We start from the raw sequence: 20,454 nt of genomic DNA, 5'->3' as shown, positions 1-20,454 counted from the left end.
TATGAGGAAGAGCTTTCAGCTTGGCATGTTTACAATGGCTGACAGGTCCACTTTAGGATACAGGTTGTTATATTTCTTCCTAGAGCCCCACCCCCGATATTGAAGGCACTGTCAGCGGCACATACAATCGTTCAGCCTACACCAGTCTGAGGAACACAAACATTTACAACCGCAGACATTGCTCGGGTTCAGATGTCCACATGATAAAACCTGAGCTGGAAATGTTTGGAAAATTCCATATTGGGTGGAGCTGGGATGTTTTCAACTATTTCCTCCCCACATTCACCACTGGAAATGGCCAATGTTGAAAGTCCACCAAACTTCCCCACAATGCACGTCTCCTGGGAGGGGCCACAACTCCTGATGTAGGTCAGTACTTCTCAGACTCACCTCATGGAAGAAGGCGGAGGCGAAGAAGACAGCGGTCTGAGCGGCCCACCTGGAGATCCCACGCCTTATCATTGGCTTGTAGAAATGTCTGAGACACAAAAATAAGTCATTGTTCCAGAGATAGATTCCTGGTCCAGTCATCCCCTCCCGAAAACAGCCTGCTTTATATTCCCATAACTTCCCCAACTGCACCACCCCCATCTCCATGCAACCCAATCAGTGAGTGAGAGAGCGAAGAGGAAGATCAAATCCCACCAATAAGAAGAAAGAAGCAATCAGCCCGTTTGTCCATCCTTCTCTTTCACCCATCTCTCCTCCACCCGTCCCTTCTCCTTCACCCATCTCTCCTTCACCCGTCCCTTCTCCTTCACCTATCTCTCCTTCACCCGTCCCTTCTCCCCTTCACCCATCTCTCCTTCACCCGTCCCCTCTCCTTCACCCGTCCCCTCTCCTTCACCCGTCCCCTCTCCTTCACCCGTCCCCTCTCCTTCACCCATCTCTCCTTCACCCGTCCCTTCTCTCCTTCACCCGTCCCTTCTCCCCTTCACCCGTCCCTTCTCCCCTTCACCCGTCCCTTCTCCCCTTCACCCGTCCCTTCTCCTTCACCCATCTCTCCTTCACCCGTCCCTTCTCCTTCACCCATCTCTCCTTCACCCGTCCCTTCTCCTTCACCCATCTCTCCTTCACCCGTCCCTTCTCCTTCACCCATCTCTCCTTCACCCGTCCCTTCTCCTTCACCCATCTCTCCTTCACCCGTCCCTTCTCCTTCACCCATCTCTCCTTCACCCGTCCCTTCTCCCCTTCACCCGTCCCTTCTCTCCTTCACCCGTCCCTTCTCCTTCACCCATCTCTCCTTCACCCGTCCCTTCTCCTTCACCCATCTCTCCTTCACCCGTCCCTTCTCCTTCACCCATCTCTCCTTCACCCGTCCCTTCTCTCCTTCACCCATCTCTCCTTCACCCGTCCCTTCTCCTTCACCCATCTCTCCTTCACCCGTCCCTTCTCCTTCACCCATCTCTCCTTCACCCGTCCCTTCTCCCCTTCACCCGTCCCCTCTCCTTCACCCGTCCCTTCTCCCCTTCACCCATCTCTCCTTCACCCGTCCCTTCTCCCCTTCACCCATCTCTCCTTCACCCGTCCCTTCTCCCCTTCACCCGTCCCTTCTCCCCTTCACCCATCTCTCCTTCACCCGTCCCTTCTCCTTCACCCATCTCTCCTTCACCCGTCCCTTCTCCTTCACCCATCTCTCCTTCACCCGTCCCTTCTCCCCTTCACCCATCTCTCCTTCACCCGTCCCTTCTCCCCTTCACCCGTCCCTTCTCCCCTTCACCCATCTCTCCTTCACCCGTCCCTTCTCCTTCACCCATCTCTCCTTCACCCGTCCCTTCTCCTTCACCCATCTCTCCTTCACCCGTCCCTTCTCCTTCACCCATCTCTCCTTCACCCGTCCCTTCTCTCCTTCACCCGTCCCTTCTCCCCTTCACCCATCTCTCCTTCACCCGTCCCTTCTCCCCTTCACCCATCTCTCCTTCACCCGTCCCTTCTCCCCTTCACCCATCTCTCCTTCACCCGTCCCTTCTCCCCTTCACCCATCTCTCCTTCACCCGTCCCTTCTCCCCTTCACCCATCTCTCCTTCACCTATCTCTCCTTCACCCATCTCTCCTCCACCCGTCCCTTCTCCTTCACCTATCTCTCCTTCACCCATCTCTCCTTCACCCGTCCCTTCTCCTTCACCCATCTCTCCTTCACCCGTCCCTTCTCCCCTTCACCCATCTCTCCTTCACACGTCCCTTCTCCCCTTCACCCATCTCTCCTTCACCCGTCCCTTCTCCCCTTCACCCATCTCTCCTTCACCCGTCCCCTCTCCTTCACCCGTCCCTTCTCCCCTTCACCCATCTCTCCTTCACCTATCTCTCCTTCACCCATCTCTCCTCCACCCGTCCCTTCTCCTTCACCTATCTCTCCTTCACCCGTCCCTTCTCCTTCACCCATCTCTCCTTCACCCGTCCCTTCTCCCCTTCACCCATCTCTCCTTCACCCGTCCCTTCTCCCCTTCACCCATCTCTCCTTCACCCGTCCCCTCTCCTTCACCTGTCCCTTCTCCCCTTCACCCGTCCCTTCTCCCCTTCACCCATCTCTCCTTCACCCGTCCCTTCTCCCATCTCTCCTTCACCCGTCCCTTCTCCCATCTCTCCTTCACCCGTCCCTTCTCTTTCACCCATCTCTCCTTCACCCGTCCCTTCTCCTTCACCCATCTCTCCTTCACCCGTCCCTTCTCTTTCACCCATCTCTCCTTCACCCGTCCCTTCTCCTTCACCCATCTCTCCTTCACCCGTCCCTTCTCTTTCACCCATCTCTCCTACACCCGTCCCTTCTCCTTCACCCGTCCCTTCTCTTTCACCCATCTCTCCTTCACCCGTCCCTTCTCCCCTTCACCCATCTCTCCTTCACCCGTCCCTTCTCCCCTTCACCCATCTCTCCTTCACCCGTCCCTTCTCTTTCACCCATCTCTCCTTCACCCGTCCCTTCTCCCCTTCACCCATCTCTCCTTCACCCGTCCCTTCTCCTTCACCCGTCCCTTCTCCCCTTCACCCGTCCCTTCTCCCCTTCACCCGTCCCTTCTCCTTCACCCGTCCCTTCTCCCCTTCACCCGTCCCTTCTCCTTCACCCGTCCCTTCTCCCCTTCACCCGTCCCTTCTCCCCTTCACCCATCTCTCCTTCACCCGTCCCTTCTCCCCTTCACCCATCTCTCCTTCACCCGTCCCTTCTCCTTCACCCGTCTCTCCTTCACCTGTCCCTTCTCCTACACCCATCCCTTCTCTTTCACCCATCTCTCCTTCACCCGTCCCTTCTCCTACACTCATCTCTCCTTCACCCGTCCCTTCTCCTTCACCCATCTCTCCTTCATCCGTCCCTTCTCCTTCACCCATCTCTCCTTCATCCATCTCTCCTACACCCGTCCCTTCTCCTTCACCCATCTCTCCTTCATCTGTTCCTTCTCCTTCACCCATCTCTCCTTCATCCGTCCCTTCTCCTTCACCCATCTCTCCTTCATCCATCTCTCCTACACCCGTCCCTTCTCCTTCACCCATCTCTCCTTCATCTGTTCCTTCTCCTTCACCCATCTCTCCTTCATTCGTCCCTTCTCCTTCACCCATCTCTCCTACACCCATCCCTTCTCCTTCACCCATCTCTCCTACACCCGTCCCTTCTCTTTCACCTGTCCCTTCTCCTTCACCCGTCCCTTCACCTTCACCCATCTCTCCTTCACCCGTCCCTTCTCCTTCACCCATCTCTCCTCCACCCGTCCCTTTTCCTTCACCCATCTCTCCTTCATCCGTTCCTTCTCCTTCACCCATCTCTCCTTCATCCGTCCCTTCTCCTTCACCCATCTCTCCTACACCCATCCCTTCTCCTTCACCCGTCCCTTCTCCTTCACCCGTCCCTTCTCCTTCACCCATCTCTCCTACACCCGTCCCTTCTCTTTCACCTGTCCCTTCTCCTTCACCCGTACCTTCACCCATCTCTCCTTCACCCGTCCCTTCTCCTTCACCCGTCCCTTCTCCTTCACCCATCTCTCCTTCACCCGTCCCTTCTCCTTCACCCATCTCTCCTCCACCCGTCCCTTTTCCTTCACCCATCTCTCCTTCATTAGTTCCTTCTCCTTCACCCATCTCTCCTTCACCCATCTCTCCTTCATCCGTTCCTTCTCCTTCACCCATCTCTCCTTCATCCGTCCCTTCTCCTTCACCCATCTCTCCTTCATCCGTCCCTTCTCCTTCACCCATCTCTCCTACACCCGTCCCTTCTCCTTCACCCATCTCTCCTTCATCCGACCCTTCTCCTTCACCCATCTCTCCTACACCCGTCCCTTCTCCTTCACCCATCTCTCCTACACCCGTCCCCTCTCCTTCACCCATCTCTCCTTCATCCGTCCCTTCTCCTTCACCCATCTCTCCTTCATCCGACCCTTCTCCTTCACCCATCTCTCCTACACCCGTCCCTTCTCCTTCACCCATCTCTCCTACACCCGTCCCCTCTCCTTCACCCATCTCTCCTTCATCCGTCCCTTCTCCTTCACCCATCTCTCCTACACCCGTCCCTTCTCCTTCACCTGTCCCTTCTCCTTCACCCATCTCTCCTACACCCGTCCCTTCTCCTTCACCTGTCCCTTCTCCTTCACCCATCTCTCCTACACCCGTCCCTTCTCCTTCACCCATCTCTCCTTCATCCGACCCTTCTCCTTCACCCATCTCTCCTACACCCGTCCCTTCTCCTTCACCCATCTCTCCTTCACCCATCTCTCCTACACCCGTCCCTTCTCCTTCACCCATCTCTCCTTCATCCATCCCTTCTCCTTCACCTGTCCCTTCTCCTTCACCCATCTCTCCTTCACCCATCTCTTCTCCTTCACCCATCTCTCCTTCGCCCGTCCCTTCTCCACCCATTTCTCCTACACCCGTCCCTTCTCCTTCGCCCATCCCTTCTCCTTCATCCATCTCTCGTCCTTCACCCGTCCCTTCTCCTTCACCCATCTCTCCTTCACCCGTCCCTTCTCTTTCACCCATCTCTCCTACACCCGTCCCTTCTCTTTCACCCGTCCCTTCTCCTTCACCCCGTCCCTTCTCCTTCACCCATCTCTCCTTCGCTCATCCCCTCTCCTACACCTGTCCCTCTCCCCTTCACCTTCACCCGTCCCACTCCTATCCTTCACCCACTCCTATCCTTCATGCATCCCTCTCCTTCACCCGTCCCTGCTCCTTCACCCACTCCTATCCTTCATGCATCCCTCTCCTTCACCCGTCCCTGCTCCTTCACCCACTCCTATCCTTCATGCGTCCCTCTCCTTCACCTGCACCTCTCTTTCATCCATCCCTTGGAGACCCCTCCTACCTAATGCACCATTTGTGTACTGGGATGTTCCAGTTCTGCCAGAAGTAGGTCACCGTCTCTGAGTTCCTGGGAAGGAAAAAGACACATAGGATGAGGTAAAATTACCAACCAATGTTGAGGCCAATCAGCAAGTGAATCAGCTGACCCTCACCCCCCAACTCACCACCAATCCCTGTAGAATTCCCGGTCTCCAAAACGCATCAACTCCGCCACAAAGTTCATGGAAGAGTGGAAGAACCAGTAGAAGAAGATGAGCCAGATCAGGTGATTGGGGACCTGAAAGGAAGACAGAAGAAGAATGAACTCAGGACTAGTAAGAGGCACCACTGGTTACACCTGGTGAAGAGAAAAAGCAGCTTACCGCCAACTTGAGTAGACGCTCAATGATTCGCGAGTAGTCCATATCCTGCCAGAGACAGATCAGAACCAATCACACAAATATAGAGAAAATAGAACAGAAGCCTTCAGCTCAAGTTCACATTTGGTGGCAAGCCAATGGAATTATTGGACCAACATATACCAACCAGTCCCCACACTTCTGGGTATAGGCATCTCAATAAATCCAAAGGAGGCCTTACTAAACTCAAAACCCTCACAACCTACAAATCTCCTCCTAACATTTCTCTTCATTTCTGCTAAACAGGTTCTCGCCAAAGTGTGTTGGTCCTCCACCCTGAAGGTCTCACAGCTGAAACATGGCTCCTCTTGAATAAAAAAAAAACAAAAAAAAACCACGACTTTGACCCTCAGTGCTGGTCCTATCGTACACTCAATTCCTACTGCATATTATAAAAATGATGGCCAGAGCATCCTGGGCCCATTTCCTCCACACACCCAGACCCTTCTTGTTCACCCTCCTCCTCTCTCCCTCTAATACCTCTCTTGTTTGACCACCTTTGGAGCTCTTTACCTAAACTGTATTAAGTTTGCAGACATTCAGGCCAAACTCCTGAGAAACCTACATTTCCCTGCAGTCTATCTCCTTCTCCACTGTAAGGCACATGGGAGCAGTATACATTTCCTTATAGAGAGGACTTTAGAGGAGCATGGGTCCTGCTTCATGAGTGTAGAATGGTGTACGCTGGAGGTTGGGTCTTCAAGCTGCACTGCACTGCACTGCACTCTCAAATGTCTGTAAATGTATTTGTTTTATTGATAATGCCTTAATAAAAAATATATTAAAGTAAAAAAGACCAGAAGTGGCTCTGAGAAAATCAAAACTGCTGATTGGAACAAATCACTTTGGAAGACAGAGAGGACAACCAGTTCACAAGATGCATGGAGGAGGCCATCTGCAACAACCTGCAACCACCATGACTGAACAGGGAGGGGGGCCTTCAACACCTTCTGTCTTCCATATATGATGCCCTTTTAACTTCTTTACCCCTGTGGTTTGACAATTGACACCTTCAGCCCTGTGAATAGAAGGATTATCACCTAAGTAGACCTTCAGATAACAAGGATGGGATGATGTAACTAGGAGGGTTCAATAAACCTTCACACCTCCTCTTCTGTTCTTGGACAATAACATCTTCTATGGTGACTGATTGAAGGTGTTGGGGAATCTCCCTGACAATCCTTAGAACTTAAGAAAAGGCTTAGAGAAGCTACGGAATGTCTTCAAACTTTAAAGAACAAGCCTAGCTGAGTGTGACCAACTACTACTAGATATCCCATGACCTGGATCCATGAGACCAACTACTACTAGATATCCCATGACCTGGGTCCATGAGACCAACTACTAGATACACCATGACCTGGATCCATGAGACCAACTACTCCTAGATACACCATGACCTGGGTCCATGAGACCAACTACTACTAGATATACCATGACCTGGATCCATGAGACCAACTACTAGATATCCCATGACCTGGATCCATGAGACCAACTACTACTAGATATACCATGACCTGGGTCCATGAGACCAACTACTACTAGATATACCATGACCTGGATCCATGAGACCAACTACTACTAGATATACCATGACCTGGATCCATGAGACCAACTACTACTAGATATCCCATGACCTGGATCCATGAGACCAACTACTACTAGATATACCATGACCTGGATCCATGAGACCAACTACTACTAGATATACCATGACCTGGATCCATGAGACCAACTACTAGATATCCCATGACCTGGATCCATGAGACCAACTACTCCTAGATCCACCATGACCTGGGTCCATGAGACCAACTACTAGATATCCCATGACCTGGATCCATGAGACCAACTACTCCTAGATACACCATGACCTGGGTCCATGAGACCAACTACTCCTAGATACACCATGACCTGGATCCATGAGACCAACTACTACTAGATATACCATGACCTGGATCCATGAGACCAACTACTAGATATCCCATGACCTAGATCCATGAGACCAACTACTACTAGATACACCATGACCTGGATCCATGAGACCAACTACTACTAGATACACCATGACCTGGATCCATGAGACCAACTACTACTAGATATACCATGACCTGGGTCCATGAGACCAACTACTACTAGATATACCATGACCTGGATCCATGAGACCAACTACTACTAGATACACCATGACCTGGATCCATGAGACCAACTACTACTAGATACACCATGACCTGGATCCATGAGACCAACTACTACTAGATATCCCATGACCTGGGTCCATGAGACCAACTACTGGATATCCCATGACCTGGATCCATGAGACCAACTACTCCTAGATACACCATGACCTGGGTCCATGAGACCAACTACTACTAGATATACCATGACCTGGATCCATGAGACCAACTACTAGATATCCCATGACCTAGATCCATGAGACCAACTACTACTAGATACACCATGACCTGGATCCATGAGACCAACTACTACAGGATACACCATGACCTGGGTCCATGAGACCAACTACTACTAGATATACCATGACCTGGATCCATGAGACCAACTACTACTAGATACACCATGACCTGGATCCATGAGACCAACTACTACTAGATACACCATGACCTGGATCCATGAGACCAACTACTACTAGATACACCATGACCTGGATCCATGAGACCAACTACTACTAGATACACCATGACCTGGATCCATGAGACCAACTACTACTAGATACACCATGACCTGGATCCATGAGACCAACTACTACTAGATATACCATGACCTGGGTCCATGAGACCAACTACTACTAGATATACCATGACCTGGGTCCATGAGACCAACTACTCCTAGATACACCATGACCTGGGTCCATGAGACCAACTAATAGATATCCCATGACCTGGGTCCATGAGACCAACTACTCCTAGATACACCATGACCTGGATCCATGAGACCAACTATTACTAGATATCCCATGACCTAGGTCCATAAGACCAACTACTACTAGATACACCATGACCGGGATCCATGAGACCAACTACTACTAGATACACCATGACCTAGATCCATGAGACCAACTACTCCTAGATACACCATGACCTGGATCCATGAGACCAACTACTCCTAGATACACCATGACCTGGATCCATGAGACCAACTACTACTAGATATACCATGACCTGGGTCCATGAGACCAACTATTACTAGATATCCCATGACCTGGGTCCATAAGACCAACTACTCCTAGATACACCATGACCTGGATCCATGAGACCAACTACTACTAGATACACCATGACCGGGATCCATGAGACCAACTGCTACTAGATATACCATGACTTGGATACATGAGACCAACTACTACTAGATACACCATGACTTGGATCCATGAGACCAACTACTACTAGATATAACAATGGATCCAGGAGAACCTTCATAGATGCTCAGACTTGGTTGATTTGTCTTGATCTATCTACAGTAATGGTTGTTGCCTTACTCCCCCTACCCCCCCCCCACCCCCGAGAGAGAACAATAGTTATTGGCTGAAGTCAGAATTGGGCTCTGTAGATCAATCTTTTTTAGGGTTATCCAGTACATGAACACACTGAGACCCGTATTTACGCAGACTCACCCGGAACGGCTTCATGGAGTTCTGGATTGTTGGGACCATCCACTGAAAAACAAGATGGAAACTGAGATTATTTCTCAGACAAGAAGCCATCATCCTGTTGAACAACCCTCCCTCCCTGAAGGGCAAGAAGATTACTGGCACCATCCAACCTTCATAGGGATCAGTAGGGTTTGTCTGCACAAGAGGGGAGCTGCAGAGATGTTCCCATGATTCCCTGACGGTGATCATTTCCTTTCATCTTCTCTACATCCATCCCAACATCTCCACATTCCTCCATCATCTTCTGCTGCAGGACTCTAAATGTCTCCTCTAACGCTGAAGCTCAACCTCTGAGCTATCTTAGTATCTCCTCCCCTGAGGAGCGTGTGAAGGTGACCCCTCCCATTGACATATCTCACCTGCTGGATTAGGCCAACCAGGAGCTGCATGATGAAAAACTGAATAAAAGAGAAAAAAAGACCATGAGAGACTTCACTGATCACAGAGAGGCCAGATGTGTGCTGAGGGGCGAGCAAAGGTCAGATAGTGAGGTAGAGGTGGAGGGGGGGGAGGTGGAGGGGGGCCAGAGAGCTGATGTAAAGGAAAGACTGGTTAGAAATCAAAGAGTTCATTACAGAGGTTGGATTCAAGAAGACGTGAATTGTCCAATCAGAAAAGAGAGACAGACAACGGTGTACAGGAGGGCAGTATCAGGGCACAATAGAGGGGGAAAAGCAATGTTGGTGTATCATAGGGGGGAAGGGCAGTGTCAGGGTACTATGGGGATGAAGGGCAGTGGTGGTGTACAATGGGGGGGAGGGGGAAGGCAGTGGTGGTGTACAATGGGGGGGGGGGGGAGGGGAGGCAGGGGTGGTGCACAATGGGGGGGAAGGGCGGTGGTGGTGTACAATGGGGGGGGAAGGGCAGTGGTGGTGTACAATCAATGGGGGGTAAGGGCAGTGGAGGTGTACAATGGGTGGGGAAGGGCGATGTACACTGGGGGGGCGGGGGGGAAGGGCGGTGTACACTGTGGGGGAGGGGGAAGGGTGGTGTAAACTGGGGGGGGGGAGGGTGGTGTACACTGGGGGGGGAGGGGCGGTGTACACTGGGGGGGGGGGTTAATAAACCTTCACACCTCCTCTTCTGTTCTTGGACAATAACATCTTCTATGGTGACTGATTGAAGGTGTTGGGGAATCTCCCTGACAATCCTTAGAACTTAAGAAAAGGCTTAGAGAAGCTACGGAATGTCTTCAAACTTTAAAGAACAAGCCTAGCTGAGTGTGACCAACTACTACTAGATATCCCATGACCTGGATCCATGAGACCAACTACTACTAGATATCCCATGACCTGGATCCATGAGACCAACTACTACTAGATATCCCATGACCTGGGTCCATGAGACCAACTACTAGATACACCATGACCTGGATCCATGAGACCAACTACTCCTAGATACACCATGACCTGGGTCCATGAGACCAACTACTACTAGATATACCATGACCTGGATCCATGAGACCAACTACTAGATATCCCATGACCTGGATCCATGAGACCAACTACTACTAGATATACCATGACCTGGGTCCATGAGACCAACTACTACTAGATATACCATGACCTGGATCCATGAGACCAACTACTACTAGATATACCATGACCTGGATCCATGAGACCAACTACTACTAGATATCCCATGACCTGGATCCATGAGACCAACTACTACTAGATATACCATGACCTGGATCCATGAGACCAACTACTACTAGATATACCATGACCTGGATCCATGAGACCAACTACTAGATATCCCATGACCTGGATCCATGAGACCAACTACTCCTAGATCCACCATGACCTGGGTCCATGAGACCAACTACTAGATATCCCATGACCTGGATCCATGAGACCAACTACTCCTAGATACACCATGACCTGGGTCCATGAGACCAACTACTCCTAGATACACCATGACCTGGATCCATGAGACCAACTACTACTAGATATACCATGACCTGGATCCATGAGACCAACTACTAGATATCCCATGACCTAGATCCATGAGACCAACTACTACTAGATACACCATGACCTGGATCCATGAGACCAACTACTACTAGATACACCATGACCTGGATCCATGAGACCAACTACTACTAGATATACCATGACCTGGGTCCATGAGACCAACTACTACTAGATATACCATGACCTGGATCCATGAGACCAACTACTACTAGATACACCATGACCTGGATCCATGAGACCAACTACTACTAGATACACCATGACCTGGATCCATGAGACCAACTACTACTAGATATCCCATGACCTGGGTCCATGAGACCAACTACTGGATATCCCATGACCTGGATCCATGAGACCAACTACTCCTAGATACACCATGACCTGGGTTAATGAGACCAACTACTACTAGATATACCATGACCTGGATCCATGAGACCAACTACTAGATATCCCATGACCTAGATCCATGAGACCAACTACTACTAGATACACCATGACCTGGATCCATGAGACCAACTACTACAGGATACACCATGACCTGGGTCCATGAGACCAACTACTACTAGATATACCATGACCTGGGTCCATGAGACCAACTACTACTAGATACACCATGACCTGGATCCATGAGACCAACTACTACTAGATACACCATGACCTGGATCCATGAGACCAACTACTACTAGATACACCATGACCTGGATCCATGAGACCAACTACTACTAGATACACCATGACCTGGATCCATGAGACCAACTACTACTAGATACACCATGACCTGGATCCATGAGACCAACTACTACTAGATACACCATGACCTGGATCCATGAGACCAACTACTACTAGATACACCATGACCTGGATCCATGAGACCAACTACTACTAGATACACCATGACCTGGATCCATGAGACCAACTACTACTAGATACACCATGACCTGGATCCATGAGACCAACTACTACTAGATATCCCATGACCTGGATCCATGAGACCAACTACTACTAGATATCCCATGACCTGGATCCATGAGACCAACTACTACTAGATACACCATGACCTGGGTCCATGAGACCAACTACTACTAGATACACCATGACCTGGGTCCATGAGACCAACTACTACTAGATACACCATGACCTGGATCCATGAGACCAACTACTACTAGATACACCATGACCTGGGTCCATGAGATCAACTACTACTAGATACACCATGACCTGGGTCCATGAGACCAACTACTACTAGATCTACCATGACCTGGATACATGAGACCAACTACTACTAGATACACCATGACCTGGATCCATGAGACCAACTACTACTAGATACACCATGACCTGGATCCATGAGACCAACTACTACTAGATACACCATGACCTGGGTCCATGAGACCAACTACTACTAGATACACCATGACCTGGGTCCATGAGACCAACTACTACTAGATACACCATGACCTGGATCCATGAGACCAACTACTACTAGATACACCATGACCTGGGTCCATGAGATCAACTACTACTAGATACACCATGACCTGGATCCATGAGACCAACTACTACTAGATACACCATGACCTGGATCCATGAGACCAACTACTACTAGATACACCATGACCTGGATCCATGAGACCAACTACTACTAGATACACCATGACCTGGGTCCATGAGACCAACTACTACAGGATACACCATGACCTGGGTCCATGAGACCAACTACTACTAGATATCCCATGACCTGGATCCATGAGACCAACTACTACTAGATATCCCATGACCTGGATCCATGAGACCAACTACTACTAGATACACCATGACCTGGATCCATGAGACCAACTACTACTAGATACACCATGACCTGGATCCATGAGACCAACTACTACTAGATATCCCATGACCTGGATCCATGAGACCAACTACTACTAGATACACCATGACCTGGATCCATGAGACCAACTACTACAGGATACACCATGACCTGGGTCCATGAGACCAACTACTACTAGATACACCATGACCTGGATCCATGAGACCAACTACTACTAGATACACCATGACCTGGATCCATGAGACCAACTACTACTAGATATACCATGACCTGGGTCCATGAGACCAACTACTACTAGATATACCATGACCTGGATCCATGAGACCAACTACTACTAGATATCCCATGACCTGGATCCATGAGACCAACTACTACTAGATATCCCATGACCTGGGTCCATGAGACCAACTACTACTAGATATACCATGACCTGGATCCATGAGACCAACTACTACAGGATACACCATGACCTGGGTCCATGAGACCAACTACTACAGGATACACCATGACCTGGATCCATGAGACCAACTACTACTAGATATACCATGACCTGGATCCATGAGACCAACAACTACTACAGGATACACCATGACCTGGATCCATGAGACCAACTACTACAGGATACACCATGACCTGGATCCATGAGACCAACTACTACAGGATACACCATGACCTGGATCCATGAGACCAACTACTACTAGATACACCATGACCTGGGTCCATGAGACCAACTACTACTAGATACACCATGACCTGGGTCCATGAGACCAACTACTACTAGATACACCATGACCTGGGTCCATGAGACCAACTACTACTAGATACACCATGACCTGGGTCCATGAGACCAACTACTACTAGATACACCATGACCTGGATCCATGAGACCAACTACTACAGGATACACCATGACCTGGGTCCATGAGACCAACTACTACAGGATACACCATGACCTGGGTCCATGAGACCAACTACTACTAGATCTACCATGACCTGGATACATGAGACCAACTACTACTAGATCCACCATGACCTGGATCCATGAGACCAACTACTACTAGATACACCATGACCTGGATCCATGAGACCAACTACTACTAGATACACCATGACCTGGATCCATGAGACCAACTACTACTAGATACACCATGACCTGGGTCCATGAGACCAACTACTACTAGATACAACATGACCTGGATCCATGAGACCAACTACTACTAGATACACCATGACCTGGGTCCATGAGATCAACTACTACTAGATACACCATGACCTGGATCCATGAGACCAACTACTACTAGATACACCATGACCTGGATCCATGAGACCAACTACTACTAGATACACCATGACCTGGATCCATGAGACCAACTACTACTAGATACACCATGACCTGGGTCCATGAGACCAACTACTACAGGATACACCATGACCTGGGTCCATGAGACCAACTACTACTAGATATCCCATGACCTGGATCCATGAGACCAACTACTACTAGATACACCATGACTTGGATCCATGAGACCAACTACTACAGGATACACCATGACCTGGGTCCATGAGACCAACTACTACTAGATACACCATGACCTGGATCCATGAGACCAACTACTACTAGATACACCATGACCTGGATCCATGAGACCAACTACTACTAGATACACCATGACCTGGATCCATGAGACCAACTACTACTAGATACACCATGACCTGGATCCATGAGACCAACTACTACTAGATACACCATGACCTGGATCCATGAGACCAACTACTACTAGATACACCATGACCTGGATCCATGAGACCAACTACTACTAGATATCCCATGACCTGGATCCATGAGACCAACTACTACTAGATACACCATGACTTGGATCCATGAGACCAACTACTACAGGATACACCATGACCTGGGTCCATGAGACCAACTACTACTAGATACACCATGACCTGGATCCATGAGACCAACTACTACTAGATACACCATGACCTGGATCCATGAGACCAACTACTACTAGATACACCATGACCTGGATCCATGAGACCAACTACTACTAGATACACCATGACCTGGATCCATGAGACCAACTACTACTAGATATCCCATGACCTGGATCCATGAGACCAACTACTACTAGATATCCCATGACCTGGATCCATGAGACCAACTACTACTAGATACACCATGACCTGGGTCCATGAGACCAACTACTACTAGATACACCATGACCTGGGTCCATGAGACCAACTACTACTAGATACACCATGACCTGGATCCATGAGACCAACTACTACTAGATACACCATGACCTGGGTCCATGAGATCAACTACTACTAGATACACCATGACCTGGGTCCATGAGACCAACTACTACTAGATCTACCATGACCTGGATACATGAGACCAACTACTACTAGATACACCATGACCTGGATCCATGAGACCAACTACTACTAGATACACCATGACCTGGATCCATGAGACCAACTACTACTAGATACACCATGACCTGGGTCCATGAGACCAACTACTACTAGATACACCATGACCTGGATCCATGAGACCAACTACTACTAGATACACCATGACCTGGGTCCATGAGATCAACTACTACTAGATACACCATGACCTGGATCCATGAGACCAACTACTACTAGATACACCATGACCTGGATCCATGAGACCAACTACTACTAGATACACCATGACCTGGATCCATGAGACCAACTACTACTAGATACACCATGACCTGGGTCCATGAGACCAACTACTACAGGATACACCATGACCTGGGTCCATGAGACCAACTACTACTAGATATCCCATGACCTGGATCCATGAGACCAACTACTACTAGATATCCCATGACCTGGATCCATGAGACCAACTACTACTAGATACACCATGACCTGGATCCATGAGACCAACTACTACTAGATACACCATGACCTGGATCCATGAGACCAACTACTACTAGATATCCCATGACCTGGATCCATGAGACCAACTACTACTAGATACACCATGACCTGGATCCATGAGACCAACTACTACAGGATACACCATGACCTGGGTCCATGAGACCAACTACTACTAGATACACCATGACCTGGATCCATGAGACCAACTACTACTAGATACACCATGACCTGGATCCATGAGACCAACTACTACTAGATACACCATGACCTGGATCCATGAGACCAACTACTACTAGATACACCATGACCTGGATCCATGAGACCAACTACTACTAGATATACCATGACCTGGGTCCATGAGACCAACTACTACTAGATATACCATGACCTGGATCCATGAGACCAACTACTACTAGATATCCCATGACCTGGATCCATGAGACCAACTACTACTAGATATCCCATGACCTGGGTCCATGAGACCAACTACTACTAGATATACCATGACCTGGATCCATGAGACCAACTACTACAGGATACACCATGACCTGGGTCCATGAGACCAACTACTACAGGATACACCATGACCTGGATCCATGAGACCAACTACTACTAGATATACCATGACCTGGATCCATGAGACCAACAACTACTACAGGATACACCATGACCTGGATCCATGAGACCAACTACTACAGGATACACCATGACCTGGATCCATGAGACCAACTACTACAGGATACACCATGACCTGGATCCATGAGACCAACTACTACTAGATACACCATGACCTGGGTCCATGAGACCAACTACTACTAGATACACCATGACCTGGGTCCATGAGACCAACTACTACTAGATACACCATGACCTGGGTCCATGAGACCAACTACTACTAGATACACCATGACCTGGGTCCATGAGACCAACTACTACTAGATACACCATGACCTGGATCCATGAGACCAACTACTACTAGATACACCATGACCTGGATCCATGAGACCAACTACTACTAGATACACCATGACCTGGATCCATGAGACCAACTACTACTAGATACACCATGACCTGGGTCCATGAGATCAACTACTACTAGATACACCATGACCTGGATCCATGAGACCAACTACTACTAGATACACCATGACCTGGATCCATGAGACCAACTACTACTAGATACACCATGACCTGGATCCATGAGACCAACTACTACTAGATACACCATGACCTGGGTCCATGAGACCAACTACTACAGGATACACCATGACCTGGGTCCATGAGACCAACTACTACTAGATATCCCATGACCTGGATCCATGAGACCAACTACTACTAGATATCCCATGACCTGGATCCATGAGACCAACTACTACTAGATACACCATGACCTGGATCCATGAGACCAACTACTACTAGATACACCATGACCTGGATCCATGAGACCAACTACTACTAGATATCCCATGACCTGGATCCATGAGACCAACTACTACTAGATACACCATGACTTGGATCCATGAGACCAACTACTACAGGATACACCATGACCTGGGTCCATGAGACCAACTACTACTAGATACACCATGACCTGGATCCATGAGACCAACTACTACTAGATACACCATGACCTGGATCCATGAGACCAACTACTACTAGATACACCATGACCTGGATCCATGAGACCAACTACTACTAGATACACCATGACCTGGATCCATGAGACCAACTACTACTAGATATACCATGACCTGGGTCCATGAGACCAACTACTACTAGATATACCATGACCTGGATCCATGAGACCAACTACTACTAGATATCCCATGACCTGGATCCATGAGACCAACTACTACTAGATATCCCATGACCTGGGTCCATGAGACCAACTACTACTAGATATACCATGACCTGGATCCATGAGACCAACTACTACAGGATACACCATGACCTGGGTCCATGAGACCAACTACTACAGGATACACCATGACCTGGGTCCATGAGACCAACTACTACAGGATACACCATGACCTGGATCCATGAGACCAACTACTACTAGATATACCATGACCTGGATCCATGAGACCAACAACTACTACAGGATACACCATGACCTGGATCCATGAGACCAACTACTACAGGATACACCATGACCTGGATCCATGAGACCAACTACTACTAGATACACCATGACCTGGATCCATGAGACCAACTACTACAGGATACACCATGACCTGGATCCATGAGACCAACTACTACAGGATACACCATGACCTGGATCCATGAGACCAACTACTACTAGATACACCATGACCTGGGTCCATGAGACCAACTACTACTAGATACACCATGACCTGGGTCCATGAGACCAACTACTACTAGATACACCATGACCTGGGTCCATGAGACCAACTACTACTAGATACACCATGACCTGGGTCCATGAGACCAACTACTACTAGATACACCATGACCTGGATCCATGAGACCAACTACTACAGGATACACCATGACCTGGGTCCATGAGACCAACTACTACAGGATACACCATGACCTGGGTCCATGAGACCAACTACTACTAGATCTACCATGACCTGGATACATGAGACCAACTACTACTAGATCCACCATGACCTGGATCCATGAGACCAACTACTACTAGATACACCATGACCTGGGTCCATGAGACCAACTACTACAGGATACACCATGACCTGGGTCCATGAGACCAACTACTACAGGATACACCATGACCTGGGTCCATGAGACCAACTACTACAGGATACACCATGACCTGGGTCCATGAGACCAACTACTACAGGATACACCATGACCTGGGTCCATGAGACCAACTACTACTAGATACACCATGACCTGGATCCATGAGACCAACTACTACTAGATACACCATGACCTGGATCCATGAGACCAACTACTACTAGATACACCATGACCTGGATCCATGAAACCAACTACTACTAGATACACCATGACCTGGATCCATGAAACCAACTACTACTAGATACACCATGACCTGGGTCCATGAGACCAACTACTACAGGATACACCATGACCTGGGTCCATGAGACCAACTACTACAGGATACACCATGACCTGGGTCCATGAGACCAACTACTACAGGATACACCATGACCTGGGTCCATGAGACCAACTACTACTAGATACACCATGACCTGGGTCCATGAGACCAACTACTACTAGATACACCATGACCTGGGTCCATGAGACCAACTACTACTAGATACACCATGACCTGGGTCCATGAGACCAACTACTACTAGATACACCATGACCTGGATCCATGAGACCAACTACTACTAGATACACCATGACCTGGGTCCATGAGATCAACTACTACTAGATACACCATGACCTGGGTCCATGAGACCAACTACTACTAGATCTACCATGACCTGGATACATGAGACCAACTACTACTAGATACACCATGACCTGGATCCATGAGACCAACTACTACTAGATACACCATGACCTGGATCCATGAGACCAACTACTACTAGATACACCATGACCTGGGTCCATGAGACCAACTACTACTAGATACACCATGACCTGGGTCCATGAGACCAACTACTACTAGATACACCATGACCTGGATCCATGAGACCAACTACTACTAGATACACCATGACCTGGGTCCATGAGATCAACTACTACTAGATACACCATGACCTGGATCCATGAGACCAACTACTACTAGATACACCATGACCTGGATCCATGAGACCAACTACTACTAGATACACCATGACCTGGATCCATGAGACCAACTACTACTAGATACACCATGACCTGGGTCCATGAGACCAACTACTACAGGATACACCATGACCTGGGTCCATGAGACCAACTACTACTAGATATCCCATGACCTGGATCCATGAGACCAACTACTACTAGATATCCCATGACCTGGATCCATGAGACCAACTACTACTAGATACACCATGACCTGGATCCATGAGACCAACTACTACTAGATACACCATGACCTGGATCCATGAGACCAACTACTACTAGATATCCCATGACCTGGATCCATGAGACCAACTACTACTAGATACACCATGACCTGGATCCATGAGACCAACTACTACAGGATACACCATGACCTGGGTCCATGAGACCAACTACTACTAGATACACCATGACCTGGATCCATGAGACCAACTACTACTAGATACACCATGACCTGGATCCATGAGACCAACTACTACTAGATACACCATGACCTGGATCCATGAGACCAACTACTACTAGATACACCATGACCTGGATCCATGAGACCAACTACTACTAGATATACCATGACCTGGGTCCATGAGACCAACTACT

General features: G+C 48.8%; 1 protein-coding gene across 1 annotated transcript in view; it reads right to left on the bottom strand.

Annotated features, from left to right (window-relative positions):
- DGAT1 (diacylglycerol O-acyltransferase 1) overlaps nucleotides 1-20,454 on the bottom strand; it is a 38,438-nt gene that overhangs the window by 2,379 nt on the left and 15,605 nt on the right. Inside the window, 6 exon segments of the mRNA XM_089668135.1 lie at nucleotides 391-478; nucleotides 5,285-5,350; nucleotides 5,448-5,560; nucleotides 5,646-5,690; nucleotides 9,313-9,354; nucleotides 9,711-9,749. Of these exon segments, the coding sequence (XP_089524261.1) occupies nucleotides 391-478; nucleotides 5,285-5,350; nucleotides 5,448-5,560; nucleotides 5,646-5,690; nucleotides 9,313-9,354; nucleotides 9,711-9,749 (393 nt within the window).

This window comes from Staurois parvus, unplaced genomic scaffold (assembly GCF_062004578.1).
Source record: "Staurois parvus isolate SC_StPar_1 unplaced genomic scaffold, SC_StPar_1.0 ptg003887l, whole genome shotgun sequence".
Classification (NCBI taxonomy): Eukaryota; Metazoa; Chordata; class Amphibia; order Anura; family Ranidae; genus Staurois; species Staurois parvus.
Note: the sequence above shows the minus strand (reverse complement) of the source record. Positions and strands in the feature narration are given on the sequence as shown.